The 17126-nt window shown below is 37.4% G+C and overlaps 2 protein-coding genes across 4 annotated transcripts in view; one reads left to right on the plus strand and one right to left on the minus strand.

Moving 5' to 3' along the window:
- Nucleotides 1-17126, plus strand: part of LOC129718452 (integrator complex subunit 7) — an 809667-nt gene that overhangs the window by 254135 nt on the left and 538406 nt on the right. The window lies entirely within an intron of this gene.
- LOC129718453 (uncharacterized) lies at nucleotides 9337-10121 on the minus strand. Its single transcript, XM_055669244.1, has 4 exons — nucleotides 9896-10121; nucleotides 9727-9841; nucleotides 9545-9669; nucleotides 9337-9488 (listed from the first exon to the last, which is right to left on the minus strand). The coding sequence occupies exons 1-4, from the start codon at nucleotides 9950-9952 to the stop codon at nucleotides 9423-9425; spliced, it is 363 nt and encodes a 120-aa protein (XP_055525219.1). The 5' UTR covers nucleotides 9953-10121; the 3' UTR covers nucleotides 9337-9422.

Here is a 17126-nt window from a genome sequence, read left to right on the forward strand (position 1 = left end):
ATTGGGTAATGTTTGTCTCTTTTAGACTGGTTTCCAGAAACCGGAAGCTAATGTCTAGTAATTTAAAATGGCGTCTGAAGATGCCTCAGGGTATCATACCGCTTCCCTAAATTGTGTTGGATGATATTTGTCACTTTCGGCTGTTGATCGGAAACTGTCGCCATCTTTGCCATCGAATACCCAGATTTGGCAGTTCGGCAATTTTATGATGGATTTTAGGTTTTATCATTATCAGGCAACCAGAAGTGGTCATCTGGATTAAAAATGGGGGTTGATTGATTAAAAATGGGGGTCGGATTCTGGCCACTGGGTATAATCCAGGTTTCAAGAACCCATATTGATTGGTATTTGGCCATTCATAGGATGCCCCTCAAAGACGTCAGTTATAGCTACTGCGCTAAAGAATTTCATTTTTACTGATAAGATCATTCAAATTAAGGTATAAGGAACAACATTTAATTATAAATTATTTGAAATCTACTGACTCAAGTTTACATGAACAATCTAAATATTTATACGCAGTATATGACTACAAATTGATTGTACCACGATCAAAAACAATATCGCATCGTATATTTAAAATAATTTAATGTTATTTGCATTTATATGTGGTAATGTATGTTCATATGTGTGTGAATGTTATATTTTAAATATTCGGTATAGTAGTGTTGTTGGTTACCAAAAATTTGTTGCTTAGAATGAATTACAAATCCTGCAGAAATTATCAAGATGCATTCTTCAAGTGTTGGTGTAAATCTATGCTAACAAATAATATATTAGGATACATGTTATGTAGACATAATATACAGAACACGGCCTACTCAAGTCGGGCTTTTCAATCGCGGATATTTTAACAGTGTTTTGATTGTGTCAATTAAAGAGAATTATTGAAAATTGGCTGCAAGTGATAAAAACTAATATATTGCAGCATCTTGTGTTAAGGTGTTTTTAAAATAGTTGCAGAAATGTGAGAGTTTTAAGTGAAAATAGTCTTTTAGAAGTGATAGCCATGACGCGTAGCCCCAGCTCCAGCAAATGAAGGGAGTAACATGCAGCAGCTAAAGTAGTAGTTGTGATATGTGCTTGAAACTAAATACCGCTGCTTGCTTCGGGATGATGGTCTGTTCGTCAAAATGTTTGCTTTTGGTGTGATGCTTTTGGTGCCAAGTTTATCGTATCGGAACAATTTTTCAATTCCCCCTCTTTTAGTTATCCAATTTTGAGTGAAGAGGCATTAGTGTTTGTGCAAAAAAGGCAAAAATATATGGAATTTTGGTTTAAGTTTGGTGTTAATTTTGTCTTGTGTTGGTGCCATAAAATGGTAATGAAACTGTTTACGGGACAATGAACTGTCGTTGCCAGGGTGCATAGTGCAAATAGCTCGAACAGCAACGGTGGAAGTCGGTTGTAAGTCGGCAAATTGTCGTGTTAGTGAAATGTTGGTGTGTAGTAACGATCCTACCGGTGTTTATTCCTCCTTATGTTAGTCCGTGCGACGCAGTGCGAATCGATACCACGGTTGAAAGCAAAAGCGGTAATTTGAAGATAAGTATCGGTGGTGATGTTGGTGATATTTTGTGTAAACATTATTGGAGAGCTGGTTTTTTACGTACAACTTGATGTTACAAATATAAATACCAGGCGATTATTATGGGTCTCTGTGTTGATCGCCTGCGGTAGTTGAGTTGTTGGTAGGATGCCTAATATGTTGCTCAAAGTTTGTTTAGTTTACGAAACAGGCGAAGTCGAAATGTTGTGTTGTGGAGTTGTGCTTCTTTGATTTTACGAGCTTTTGAGCAGATGTTTTATATATTTATATACTATGTCCTGATTATGACTAGTTTGGTATTAAAGCACCAAATTTGCGTTTATATTCTGGCGTCGTGCACATAGAATCGTGGTGATGGACAAGGAGAAAGTACTTTGTGAGCAAATTTAATGGTTTATGTTAAAACACAAAAAATGTGCTATTTTGGCGGAGTTTTACCTGAGCGGCCTCATTTTTGTTTGACTAGGAGAGGTTTGTTTTCGGATCTTGAATAGATTTTTTATATCTTTGGCTGAAATAATTAAATAAATTGAAAAATTATTCAATAAAAAAGCTAGTTTCCTAGAATCCTATGTTGTTATTATATTTTTACGATTCAAATAACTAAAACTTATACATAGTTGTGTAGGTATTTTGTCAAGCTTGATTTCATGATTTTTAGGTTTTTAAGCAGATATTGATTTTTAAGTGACTGTTTAGTTTGACTTTCGATGATTGTTTAGTCAGCCTGAAATAATCATGATTGGTTTGTCTTGCAAATATTTTTAAGACTTTTGATTATTATGTACATCTACACCTGATGTTTGCACTTAATGTTTTAGATGCACCAAGCTTTGCCATTTTTCTATCTTTCCAAGTGCATCACATCCATTATAAGGTAATGAATAACTCAACTTAGTAATGAGCCAACATAACGCATAGTATACCTCGAATCCGTCATCTACCGCGGTTTTGCACGGTCAGGCTTCAAGTAGGGTTCTATCAGCCAAACATGTTCTCACCTTGAGAGCAATGATGTGGTTTGTGGAAGCTGGGAGTATGGTGCAGTGATAATACATGTAATCTTATGTTTCACTTTTTCGATTTTTCTAGCTTTTGGGCTGTTTATGTTTTGTATACTATGTTCCAACAAGGACTAGGTCGGCATTTTGTTAACAAACTTAAGACTATATATTGGTCAATATGGAAATTTGCATTTTTAAATTATTTGTATGGCCTTGTATGCATGAAACTTTGCCAATTTTTCTATTTAATAGGCAACATTCGCATCGACAACTAAGAGAGAATCGGCGTGAAATGTCGTGTCCCCGAGTGTCTGCGTCGGTAGGAGGAAATAGAGAGGTCCTGCATAGTGCTTCGATGTAAACCGCGTTTTCGGCTCGGAAAAATTTTACTTATATGAACGTTTTCGGAATATAATGATTTCGACTGGTATACCCAGATACTTGTTCATGTCTCACTGTGACTGTTTATCCGAAGATTTGGTCCGGCCAATAAATATCGCGATTAACGAAAACGCGATGTATACCTTCCAAAGAATCGCGTCGGCCGACGTGCATTCGTTTCTTTGAAAGTATTCGGGATTGACAAATAGCTGATTGGCTACATCGCGTGCGTAGTACGAAGAGGATCGCGACGTTTGGCAAGAAAAATAGTCATGATTAGTTTTCGTAATAAGCGCGCAACATTGTTATATTCTGTTTTTCAGGTGTGTTTTTCGCGGGATCCTATCGTTTTTTTAGAGCAGACAAAGTGTGAACGAGAAACGTCGTTGATTGATCTGTTAGGAAGATAATGTCCGGTTGACCGAACGCCCGAATACCGGGGCGGATATAATGAACCTGTTCGCGCGATACTTGTTCTAAAGAACCCGACACCCGAAACCAGCGCATCGTTTACCAAAACGAACCCTGCTGTGTACCTTGCCCTTTTTCCAACATCCCAGTGATTTCTCGTGGAAGTGCAGAGGTGTTCTCGGCTTCCAATAAGCGAGTATCGCGTCAACATTTTCCTATACCAATTCCTTCTTTGACCTGTATCCGGACGCGGCCGGCGCTGGTATTGCCTATTATAAAGATTAAGGTCACCAGTTTTTACACATTGAGGATGCATGTTGGCCCCAAGCATCATCTTTTGGTTCTCTGTGTAATTACAGCTGATCTGGCAATAACGGAATAGCAACCGCGGGCGGTCAATCATGCTCATGCTCATGCTCATGCTCATGATAACAAATAATATATTAGAATGAGAAAGGCTGGGTCTCACCGCTAGGTGGATTAATTTAGGTTTTTATCTGAGGTAAGGCTGCGCCTACCCTCTTTCGCGATATCAGACATGCAATTGTAATCTATACATATAAAACCTAAATTAATCCACCTAGCGGTCAGAGCCAGCCTTTCTCATTTAAACTTATTATTTGTAAAAATAGATTTACATGGACGTGTTTCAATCCAATAAAAGTATATTCACTCTTTGGGTTCTAAAATATTGATGTTGTAATTAAAGCATAAAATATGAAATTTGACGTAATGTTAGTGCTCAAGAAATAGCGAAATAAAAAAATTACTTCTAATTTCGAACAATTTCATCACGAGCGATACTGGGAACGTTCAAATAGTATGAAACCACATTTGAATTATGTTGAGGCCACGTATATTGATCGAAGCAGGTATAGTTTAAAATAGTCTATAATTTTTTTTTCGTTCCATAACTTTTGAACCACATATCAAGTTGTTATGAAGTTAGTTATTTGTAAGTTTTTGAGATGACTTGTTCGTATGATGCTAGTTATGTTAAAAAAGTCGTGTAATCTTCGAGATAATAGACTTTCGTTGTTTAAACAATTTAATACATAACGGTTGCTTAAGCTCGATTATAATCAAATGAAATGGGAACGTATAGAGCAGCCGAATCATGAAACCACTTGTTAAATCATAATTCATCAGTTAACCCTTAACTAGCCCGTTCATCTGATATCAATATTGTTCAAATCGGTTGTGTAGTTTCTGAGATAATGAAGTTTCGTGTTTTTAACATTTCGATACATTACAGACGACTTGACATACATTACAGACGATTTGACACTAATTTAGTGAAAATCGGTTCAGCCATCTCTGAAAAAAGTGAGTGAGTTTTAGTAGTCTTGTAAATATTTTACTTTTCATAGCTGGATTTCACATTTTTAAACATAACAGGCAAAGTAATAGTCCGATTGCAAAAAAAATCAAAAGGGTCTTATGGGGCAACTAGACCTTTCATTTACAATTAATTTAATTAAAATCGGGGTAGCCATCTGAGAAAATCGAGTGAGATTAGGAGAGCGTTAAACACACACACATACATACACACACACACACATACACACACACATTCAGAAAATATCTTTAGTTTTATACCTTCAGTTTTTTCAGTGATTGCTATACCTTTCTACGAGAAAGGCAAAAATGCAGTCCGGTTTGTCCGATCCATATAGGCTAGAAAACTACCGAACCGATCGACGTGAAAATTTGTATGTAGGGTTGTTGGTGCCGATAAAGGTTCCTATGATAATTTGAGACCCCTCCCTCTTCTGGAAGGGAGAGGTCCCATACGAACGAAACACAATCTTCTGCAAATCTCGAGAACTAATCAACTAAATGGAACTATAGTTGGCAGGTATTTGTTCTTAGTGGTAGAAAATATGTCCATAATGTTTTGACACCCCTTCTTATTTAAAAAAAAAAGGGGTGCCATGCAACTGAAACACAAATTTCTCAAACACAACCATCTCGAGAACTAACCAACTAAATGGAACCAAATTTGGCAGGTGAATGTTTTCAGAGGTAACAAATGTGTCCATTATGGTTCGACGCCCCTCCCTCTTCTGGAAGCACATGTTTCTGCACAAATTTCTGCACATTTCGCGAACTAATCAACTAAATGGAACCATATTTGGTAGGTGAATGTTTTTAGTGGCAACAAATATGTTTCATAATCGATCTCAGGCAACATTTTGGATTGTAAAATGGCAACATCCGGTTTCTGGAAAACAGCCAAAAATTGCCGATTTCCACCCAATATAATAACATTCGGATCTAGAATGATACACAGGAGCTCAAATCGACCACAGATACCATTTTAAATGCCGGCGACTTCCGGTTTCTGAAAAACAGCCTAAAATAACCAAATCCCATCCAGTATAAGTATCACTGGAACCAGAATGATGCAATGAGCTAACAATTGACCTCAGGCACCATTTTGAATTGCTAAATGACAACTTCTAGGAACCAGTCGAAAATGACCGAATAATACTCAATATGGATATTTCCGTAATCGAGATGATGCATACACGGTAAGAAAGGTACTTTTTCAACCATTTCGCGAAAAAGGGAGCCAACCCATTTAATGGGTAAACTCGATATACCCATTAATTGGTATACCGATCAAACGTCAAAAATTTATTACAATTTTACTCATTTTGAGAAATGAATTTTTTCAAGAAAATGGGTGAAATTTTACCCATTATGTTATATCAACGAATACAGGATTACTTAACTACTATCATCAATCGTCAGAATCGCAATTCTCTGCAACAATTATTTCTCTAAACATAGCTACTAGTCTGTTTACACTTTGTGTTGTACTAGGGTAACGACCCCAGAATTCGCGCACTTTATCAGACTTTTACGTTGAAACACAAAAATTCATTGGCATTAGTTAATTTCAAATTCTTTAAATCAAATATAATTACTCGAATGGGTTCATATTTCATAGCATTAAGCTTTTCTAGCGGGAAGAGAACCAATTCGTAGGAAAAAAGTTCATTTTTGCTGCCATGCTGAAGTACCACAATTCGCCCCAATCCATCCTATATTCGCCCACCCTGAGACCCAGTTTTCGCCTTCCTATAATTTAATACGAAATTGTTGAAAACCAACTTAATTTTAAAGATTATGTAATGTACCCTATAATACTGTTACAAAGGAACTTATTGCATTAATTATTTTCCTACAATCAGCAGGTGAAGTGATCAAGGGCAGGAAAGTAAAATATGACTACAACACAAAAAAAGTTTTCAAAAATTCATTTTTTAAATTAGTTGCTTAGATCTTCTGTGAAAGGACTGATTGTTTTCGCTTAGTTACAAGTTTTTTCTTACTGTTCTTTTCTGCTTGAGTCTTCTTTTTGAGTTCGTTGTCCATCTTGCGTTGCAAACGATTAATTTTTCTGTTTTCTTTCTCTACCTCAAGTATCTTTTTTTCTTCCTCCTTCTGTTTAAATTCATTCAAAAATTCATCCGATGTCAAAACATGGTAGCGCTTAGATTTGTATTCCCGTTTACGGTCGCATTTTGGGATCGATGGTAATGTCAAAATATCTTCCAATGTTGGTTTAGAAGTATCTGGAGTCTCATCTCTGGACAGTTCAAAGGATTCTATCAGTACATTGGAATCGGTTTCTTGAGTTGCTATTGTGGCTTCTTCACCAGTTTCCACTTCATCAGTAAGCTCAACTGAGCGAATGAGATCTGGCGAATATTAATGAATAATGCGATATATTTCAAAAAGTGACTCTTCATCGTGGTTGTCAAAGGAAACAAAATCGCTTCTAAACTTCTTAATCCTGTGTTGACCAATGACAGTAGTATATTGTTCGAGGGAACGTTTTAGACTTGAAATTTCTTGCCTCGTTGAGACTTCAATTGCACAAACTGACTGTTGATCGGTTGACACAGTGTTCTCATCGTATGTGGTCGATCCTCCCAAGCATTTGGAAAAATCGATTGCATCTCTATTCCAAGGATACAACCCAGAAGCTTTGAAACCGCTTTTAATACTCTGTATTGTCAACGAACGACGCAGACAGTTTTGTAAAACCACGGCAAAGTTTCTCAATGTTACTGCTTCGTATGGATTATCCTTTCTGAACTGTGCAACCGCTTTCGGCCACCCATTCTTCAATGGCTTAAACGCTGACACATCAGCAGGTTGCATCAGTCTGGTTGCATCAGTCTGGTTGCATTAGGAAACAACGCAACTAGAATAATGCCTAACTCTCGACACAATTCTGACGTTTTCAAATTTATATGACTGCTGTGTCCATATATAATAAAAAGCACAGGTTTCTTGATCTTCTTTCTTTCCAAATGTGGATTCAAAACATTCCGAATGTAATCTCGGAACACGTCAGCAGTCATCCAGCCATTATCAGATTTTGCAATTCCCCACGTCGAAGGAACTGATTGTGCAACTTCTCGCGGAACACTTTTATATGGATGATAACAGTAGGAGGAACTGTTTCTCCAGATGCATGGAAAGAAAACATCGTTGTTACGTTGACTTTACTGCTGGACCGTTCAATATCATAAACATTTCGACTTCCCCGTTGCGCTAAAACTGCTTTCGTCTTGGGGTTCGGCTGAAAACTGGTCTCATCGCCATTTATGATTCTCGTGGGATCTTCAAGAATTTCCATCATGTTTCTCTGCTTAAGATAGAACTCAACTTTGCCGAACCATGCTTTTATGTCTGACGGGGAAACTTTTGCACTGGCATTTGTCACGAATTCAGGAGTTCTCAGAGAAATACCCGGATGACGGTTCAAAAACAGACGTAACCATTTTTTACCTGCGAATAAAATTATTGTTTCAAATACCACTCAGAACAATAAAAGCGCTTAACAAACTCGGTCGGTTGTTGTTGAACGGACTTGGTCGTGGATTGGCGTCCAAGAACTGTTTGACACTGTCCGCTAGCTTTTCTTTGGTAATAGGTATACCTCTCTGCTGCATGTCAACGATCCAGCCTTCAAACATACTTTCTTCCTCCATAGTTAGCGCCATCCGGCCGGAACGAAAAACAGTCTGTTCCTTTTTTTCAATCTCGACCGAATTGTTGATCTTGGCACACCATAAAGCCGGGCAGCTTCATTAACACCAATTTCTTTATTGCGTACTCTCAAAACTGCAGTAGATGCAGCTTCCTCCGAGTATGCACTTCGATATTTTGCTTATTGTTGGTGTTGCTGTTGAAATTTAAGAGTGTTAATATTTAGTTGAAATTAAAGAGTGTTAATAGTAACATAAGAGCATTTTTTACCATTTTAAGGCGATGCGAAGTGTGAATTAACTGATAAACACACCGTTAGAACCATTTACTGCACATAAACACTTTGTTTTGCACACCTGACTTGCGCTTGACAGCAGCGGGCGAAAACTGGTTCAAACAGAAAATTCAAACCAGTGAACTAGATTTCGACCCAGGCGAATTCTAGCGCTCGTGTGATTTGGGCTACCCACATTTTGCCCAGTTAATTTAGGTCACTTTTCAGTCCAAAAAACGACAGAATACCAAAAAAAATCATCTCAATTGTCAATTACAAGTCAAAGTTGATCGAGTTGATAGGAAAAAATTGGAACTAAATGTGACTTTGTACCACTTTACCTTCGATTCATTTTTAGGTTCCATATGCATAATTAGAGAACATATGTAGTCAAAATGACACTAAGTTTTGAAACTGTGTTTAAACATAGAAAATGCGATCAAAGATCAACTAAAACTGAGAATAAATTGGGATTTAGCATAATTTTATGATAAACCTGATAGGTTATAAATATAGTGGATATACATTGGTTTAAAATACGGTGGAACCAGTGAGTAGGCGAATTCTGGGGTATGGGCGAATTGTGGTGTTCTTACCCTATTAGACTTAATTTTATATGTGATAATTTCAAAAAACTCAACAACCTTTTTTAAAGAAGGTGGAACTTTTAATTTAAAAACGCAAAAACATTTGAAGAGGATGTCCATTGCATGAAGTGATGAAGTTCCGCACTCCACTATCTCTTCTTCAACATATAAGTAAAAGTTTGTACCATCAGTTATCAAATGTGGATCTACGGGCGAATCCAAATTCCATGCGACGTATTTGGCTTGTTGTTCTGGAAGGGATGTTGATTGATCTTGAAAAAAGAGAATAGTCAAACAAGCCATACAGACTTTTTTCGAATAGGAATACCGAAATCCATCTAACTAGTGGCGCTGCAATTGGTTCCTCTGCCGACAAACATTCAATTCCGGCTTGGCTTTTGACACCTTTTCTGCTCAGAGGCACCAGAATTCTCAGACATCCTCGCAAATTATCTATTGAGAAGTAACTAGTTTTTAAACAAGTCATGTAACAGAACAAGTTCAACCTACCATCTCCAACTGTCGCGAGGGTTTCATTTTCAATCAATAGTCCTCTTACTAGGACTTTTTTCTGATTAGACTCTCTATCAAGTGTAGGGTTCATTCTTTCGTATGTCTTTTGGATCTGTTGAATTTAAAATGTTAGAAAATATATCAACTAAGCTAAGCAATAACTTACCATAACGCCATTGTAGGATTTAAGGTGCGGGAACACAGCAAAAATTTCTTTGAGCATTTTTGATATGCGATTGGATTAGACCAGTGTGTTCGAAGTTAGGGCCGCGTCCACCATTTTTCCAAAAGAACATTGACTGAAAATGAAAACAACTATTGATGTATTACTGGACATACACAAACAACCACGAAAGCACTAATTATCAAATCTATTGAAAGCAAGGTAAATGTTTGAGGGTGACTTCCTCATTGGCAAAATTAAGGAAATTCTCACAAATCTTGTGTACATGTAGGGGTATAACTGTTTCATTCGCAAATTAAGTACACGCAAAACTTTTCCTTATTACTTTAGAAGCAATAGCGCAAAATTGCCTTTTGGGTAACAAACCTATTACTTTAAAGGCAATAAAATTATTCCCCAGTCAAGTAACAACACATACTGCCATACATTAGCACGTGTTACGGGAGTACGACTATCTAATAATGGTCGTTTCAACCACATGCAAGATTTTTTCTGTCGAAAACTGCTCGAATCACACACCGTCGCATATGTTGCACATTTTACAAGTTTCTTCAATCTCCAGTTCATCCGGTGTGCGTGTATTAGTTCGCATACGGAGTAGAGAAAAAAAATGACAAGAGCTGCCAAGCAGCATTTTCCCCGTCATAGAGTATGCAAACGTTGATGATTTCAAAGACTTGAAATGACATCACGATCTGTAAACTGCGTTAGAGAAAAACAAAAACATTCGCTTTCCTGCAAGATATCTAAAACACATACTCATTGGTTCATGGAAACTCATTTGAACCTGTTTGAAAATACAATACTCGTGCCTAACCAGACAATATTCGCAACTTCGGCAACTCTGGTCAGACAGTATTACATATTTCCATTTTAAGTAAACACTGGGGGACGAAACGAAAGTGTTTCTAATTAGACATTTGAGGTTGACGGTTGAGATTCTGATTACGTGTGGATGAAGGGGACAAAAATGAACCTGATCGTTGCATCAATACAAATGCAGCGAGTGAAGTCTTGCTAACACATGCATTGCGGTGCTTGGCTGTATGTTCTCCTCCAGAAACACATACAAGCGTGTGGCCGTCATAATTTTTATTACTTTTTGTTTGTTACTCTTTGTGTATAATGCGCAGTCATAAGACACAATAAGCAATAAAAAATTGCCCTAAAGTAATAAAATGTTCCCCGTTTGCGTTGGGTGTATTGATGCTTTCATAGTTTAATAATAATCTCACATAGTCCGGGGACGAATCTGCCACTTTAGTTTCCTGCAGTATTGAAAAGGTTTCTACCAGTTCTAACGCCAAAGCTTTCTTTTCTTCAAAAGAAGGGTTTCTGGAAAGAAAGAACGATTCCTCAATTTTTGATGATAAGATTCATATAGATATAACCAGTGTTCTCACTTTTTGTTTTTAAAAAGATTGGAAACCATTTCAGCGCATACCACCCTGGTTATCAAAAGGAGCTCATTATGTGTAGGTATTAAGTTTGCATTCAGCTTGCAGTACAAAATTTTCATGGTCTTTTTATTGTCACGAATCTGTGAAACAAAGGATATTAATATATGTAATTATTGCGAATTGCGTCGATATTCTAAATTAATTTTAACAGTAAGCCGCATCGGTTACTAAAAATTAATTTTTGTCCGCAAAAACTTTTTTCAGCGGTATTTTCATCCGAAAACTAGTTTAGTCGTTTGTCCGTAAGCAAAGAGTTGTATTAATATACTCTCTTCGTTTTCAATCAAATTGCAGAAAAAAAATTTACTCTATCTTGAAGTATAACTTCTTGAGAAAAATCTTCCAAATTGTCGTATAGATCCGGGCAACCGGGAGAAAGTTAGAGCGATTTGAAGCGTGCCTCGTCACGGCTGCGCAAGCTTAACTTGATATTTCGGGACATTTTATGTTGAATCAAAGACAACATCATATTAAAATACTACGAAGTTCGCTGGAAAATTCTTGTCAGGCGAGCAACCCGTCGCTTCCGATTTTTCTCTGCATGCACAATATCGATACCGGTACCAGAGATGCCAGATGTTTTTGAAAAATGTCTGCAATTGCTCGAAAAACCGGAAAATGTGCTCGAAATCTGAAAAAAATCTATCCATGATCCGAAAAAATTTTGCTCGCGCAGGCAAAAAGTCTTTAAAAATCTGCACACATTTTAAGAAAATCTGCGCAAATATAAGGAGACTTTGACAAAAATCTGCAGAAACCGTAGAAAAACTGCAAATATCTGCAAATCAATAAATATCTGCACACGGACTCCAAAAATCTGCGTTTTGCAGACAAATCTGCTTAATTGGTATCACTGACCGGTACTCATTTCAAGCGGCGAGTATCGATGCCAAAATGCTCGATGCCGCGACCCCTAGTATCGATACCGCTGGTATCGATGCTAGTATCGCCCATCCCTATGAGAATGTTTGCGCTGGAAAACATATAAATGACGGTGCTTGTGTTCGATTAACGGTAAATTCCCAAGTAAAATAAGTCAACACACAGTCTGATGTATAGGAACTGCATTTAAAAGCTGTAATTACCAAGGCATTGAAACCGGTAGTTTGTCGGCATTTCTTCCCCTATTTTCGAAAAAAGATTTTCGTAATCGCCACGACAGTAGCCGTATTCAAAGAGCGGGTTCACTTTGAAATAGCAGCCTTCAAGAATAGCAAAAGAATACACAAACCTTCAGGAAGGCTTCCGGGTAAAACTTCCGAACGAAGATATTTTTTTGGAATTGAGAGAAAGTAATTCAAGGCCAATATGAAATTTCCTGCGGATTTATGCACCAGAGACAGCAGGACTCCCAGAATAAAGTCATCGTGGGTCCCAACGTTGTTAGAAAAAAAAAGTTACGTACCGAAAACACTGGAAGCTCGATGAGACCGATGTGATAGACTTCTATGGCAAAGATTATGATTTAAGCAACGAGGCTGACGATCAAGCTTCGGTGGAATCGATGGAGACGATAGCGGAAACGGAGAATCATAAGATATCCACTGAGCTAGTGGGTTTCGGATGTTTTTTTTTTGTGTTTCGATGAATATTGCAGAGGGCAATACTGTCGTTGCTGCTAAGGTGAATTGTGCGTAGTTTGTGTTATATTTTTTCTTCAATTCCCCTGGCAAAGTGTAGCACTGTTTTTTGTGTAAATCATGCTTAATTTTCGCGCAAAGAACTAACAACAATCTTAACAGAAAACAAGTTTTCCGCTCACGAATAGTGCAGTAAATTTTCGAACTACCTAATACATAATGACATATTTTATAGAAAGATTTTCGCGGGAGACAACAAATAGTTGCATAAAACGAAACACAAAGTGTTCATTGCTTTGATGAACATGCGTGCAAATGCAAAACTGAAATTTTCCACCGTTGAGTTATGGAAGATAAAAATTTTGCTAACAATTATTGGCTCAAAAATTGCCACTTGCAATCGTCAGTCTATATACCGTTTACGATAAGAAATTTCCACAAAATGCGAAGTAAAAATATAAAAAAGGGGTACCGTCCGACAGAGAACCTCTGTTGCTGGTGCATGTTAACCGTGGAGTAACTCAATTTGCCGTTTGGCTATTCATTCGGGTGAAATTTGTGCTACGTGTATTGCATTGTTTGCATTCAAAATTGTTGCATAATCGAAAAGGGTAATCTTCGAACAGTCCCTATCATACATTGTGCGCAACAGAATAGTTCCTTTAAAATTATCAATGCTTTCAGTGTCAAATCAAACACCTGCTGAAACATAAAGCATTGTTATTAAGTGTTAGTAACTTACCGAAGAAAAGGATGATTGTTTTGATGATTGAGATGGCTCCACTGTTGGCTCTTCGGACTTGTATGTCATTATGAGTTTCGCTATCACAGATTTTACGATAAGGCGTGGTCCCATTTCTGTTATGCCAACCGTCGTCAAATCTTCGTCCGTTATGTACATAATGGATTCATCAGTAAATTTGTGCGCTAGAAAGTAGAAAATAACGCATTGATGCTTAATTGATCAGCATATTAATTCAAACTCATTGAACATATGAATGTGAATGAGATATTTGGTTACTCCATCAACACCCTGACATACAAGCGGGAAACAATTAAATGTTTTTAGTAAATATACGAGAAGTTTTACCTGTATGAGTTAATCTGTACATAAAGCTACGTTTTTTCCGGTTTTACTGTCATAGTTGGTCCATTCAAAAGAATAATAAATACTGCTGTTGAAATAATATTTTCGTCGTTTTTAACACAATTTATTAATTTCTTTTTGACACAGAGATGACACACATTCTCAACAAGAATCATAGTATTTTAAGCTAATAAAGTTAGCGTTATTTTCACCATAAAGTTGCCACAGACTGTATGTCTTCTTACTGAATATGTTCTGAACAGATATTCTCAATGTTTCCTTTGTTGGTAAAACTTTGTAGCTATTCAAATTTTTAACGTATTCAGCGATGGTCAATGTTTTAACAATAAATACAGGTTCAATGGTGTCACAGCTAACGATAGCTTCTATAATTTCATATTTCATGTTGTTGCATATTTCGAATTTTGCTACAAGCCCGGGACGGGAGCTTGTTCCGTTGAATATGAGGTTCTCAATACAAATGATGGCTTCCGGAAAATCAAACAGTAGTATGTTGCATGGTAGTGTTGCTTTTAAAATTGTTTTAGAAAAAATAACTTTCACGATGTTAGTCTCATAGTTGTGATTTATAATGGCATTAATTTGCTTAAGGTTTACTCTTTTGGTTAGGCTTAAAGTGATATTGCGAAAATTGTTGCATGTTTTCGATTCCGCCTTGGTAACTTTAAACTTTGCCTCAAATTGAAGACAACTCATTTTCAACTCAACTCAACTTATTGATTGGAATTTTGTTCGGAAAACAACACTTAAATTTTTTATAAAAACTTTCAATTGCTGACTCCAATCGATTTACCATATTTCTCGTTAGCACTGTTGAAAAGGAATAATAAGTGAACAATAGCAAATCGGAAAAAAGTTCGCAATAATCAGTTTGTCCATCTAGTAAATCTGCAAACAAGAATACAAATGCTCTTAGCAACAGCCAAGTCTGAGATGCTGATTGACTTATAACATTTTCGTTCCCTCTAAGTCCTCTAGCAGTGAAACTTCCTACTGGTCGGTCCTTTGATTCTTCTACCCCATAATCGAAACTAACTATTCTATCGTTCAAGTCTGCATTAGAAATCAATTTCAATTGATTGACTAAATAGTTTAGTGTTCCTTTTATCACCAGACTTGCGACACCTTCCAAAATATCGTGCATTGGATCGAAGCTAGCATACTCGGCAAAATGAAAGTAGCGCAATGAGTTGAATATAGCGGCACGGAATAATCCACATTTTAAAGAAGCAATCGAATTGTTACGAAGAGCTTCCAGATCATTCGAAATACTCTCACGAGTTCGCAGTGGATACTCTGCTCCGAATCGTCCTTCATGGAAAGCAGCGCGGGAAATATAGCACGCGCGACAAAAAATATTGGATTGTGGTGGCATCAATTCGAACAGCTCATGAATCGCTAAAGTATCGCCCAGAACGTGAACAAATGTAGCTCGTAGCGTATAGCTCTCAGCGTTAGATAGATGCAGCGTCACTCCATCAGTTACCAAAAGTGTTAGGTCTTCCATTAGTGGGCGAAGAATTTTTTTAAACGCGTACTTTTTGAGCAGCAAGGAACGAACGAACAACACATTATAAACTCTATCAAGATTTGAGTTAACTCGATCATCGAAGTTCTGTACTTTAAAACTTATAACTGTTATTTTCTGTTTCCCTTTACGTGACCCCAGAGCGTTGCAATACTCCACGTCGTCGATGTGAATTGACAAACGTACAGATAACGGATATTTCTGAAGAAACAGATGGTTCTGATAAAGAGTGCCATCCTTGAAACCTCGCAACATGTCTGGTGACGATCTTTCGTTCGCAATCATGCTACGAGCTGAAGGATTTTGCATCAGAGGTTCGAGGACGTTTGTGACAGAAATATAATGCATTGAAACTTTCACTAGTTCAACCGGGGTTTTCGACTGTAATACTTTTTTATTTCCTCTCCCTGTGATCTGTTACTTTTTTGTTTTCCTGATTTTTCTAGTACCCAGAGCATATTCTCTGATCTCCGGTGTTTTACGCTCGGCAACTCCGCACAAATATGCCAGATTATCATTTGGTGTTTTCACATCAACAAATATATTGGTTATTTCTAAGTCGTTGATCATTTTTGTAACGTTAAGTGAGATGTTACTATTTTGCACGAAGTTTTTGATAATATTTATTGAGAAACGTTGGTAGTTATCCAAAATTTTTGTGTTTAACAAAATCTTGAATTTTGCGTTCCGGCAGAGCCACATCACATCCAAATTGTGTAACTGACTGCGATGCCTGTTGGAAAATATGTTCTTTCGGAATCGTTAGTGATTTTGTTAGTAATACTCTCAGCGTCGACAATAGGTTCAGGTGGAAGCTCTTGCGTGGGTAAGTCATTATGGCCCTTACATAACCTTGAATCCGGAAACGGATGATGACGTTGAACGTGAGTTTTTAGCTTGAAAAAAGTTTTTTGAACAGAGTAACAAATTTTGCAAATAAATGGAATTGGATTTTCCGACCCGTTTTTATTTTGTGATGATTTTCCACGTGATGTTTCATTTGTAGAAAACCTGTGACAAAGGTATTGCAGCCAGATAGTGGACATTCCAGATCTAATACAAGAAACTCTCACATTGTAAAATTCAATGATATTACATACTATTTACCTTGCAACTTCTCAAACGACGCATCGAAACGAAAGCATCTAGTCTCTTTTTAAGTTCTTCCATGGCAATTATTGGAAAAAAAAAACAGTGAACAAGAATCACAGAAGGGTTGTGTGCAAAGCCACGACCGCAAAGTTGAAGTAGAATACTTTTACACAGCTCTACTTACGACTGTACATTAACCTACGGCTGGGCGAATCGGTTCGCGCCGCTTTTCGCGTTTAGCCTGGCAGTGGCCTAATGCGCACGGCCAACACAATAGAAAGGTGTTTTCACATTGAAAATTAGACACGGCTTTACTGGAGTAAGTGTTGGCGAACGCCGCTATCGTACGAAAGTCAGCCTGGCAGAGGTCTGAGACGTGGTGACCAACCACAGGGCAAGTGATTTGTTTAATTTGAAGGCAGCCACAGACGCAACCCGCTGCTAT

Source organism: Wyeomyia smithii, chromosome 1 (assembly GCF_029784165.1).
Source record: "Wyeomyia smithii strain HCP4-BCI-WySm-NY-G18 chromosome 1, ASM2978416v1, whole genome shotgun sequence".
Classification (NCBI taxonomy): Eukaryota; Metazoa; Arthropoda; class Insecta; order Diptera; family Culicidae; genus Wyeomyia; species Wyeomyia smithii.

What these genes read in the sequence shown, in the direction of transcription:
- LOC129718453 (XM_055669244.1), bottom strand. Translation starts at nt 9,952, where the DNA reads ATGCTCAAAGAAATTTTTGCTGTGTTCCCGCACCTTAAATCCTACAAT. An exon ending in AATCCTACAATGGCGTTATG is followed by an intron (nt 9,842 to 9,895) that starts GTAAGTTATTGC and finishes TAAATTCAACAG; the next exon opens with ATCCAAAAGACATACGAAAG. An exon ending in CACTAGTTAGATGGATTTCG is followed by an intron (nt 9,489 to 9,544) that starts GTATTCCTATTC and finishes TCTTTTTTCAAG; the next exon opens with ATCAATCAACATCCCTTCCA.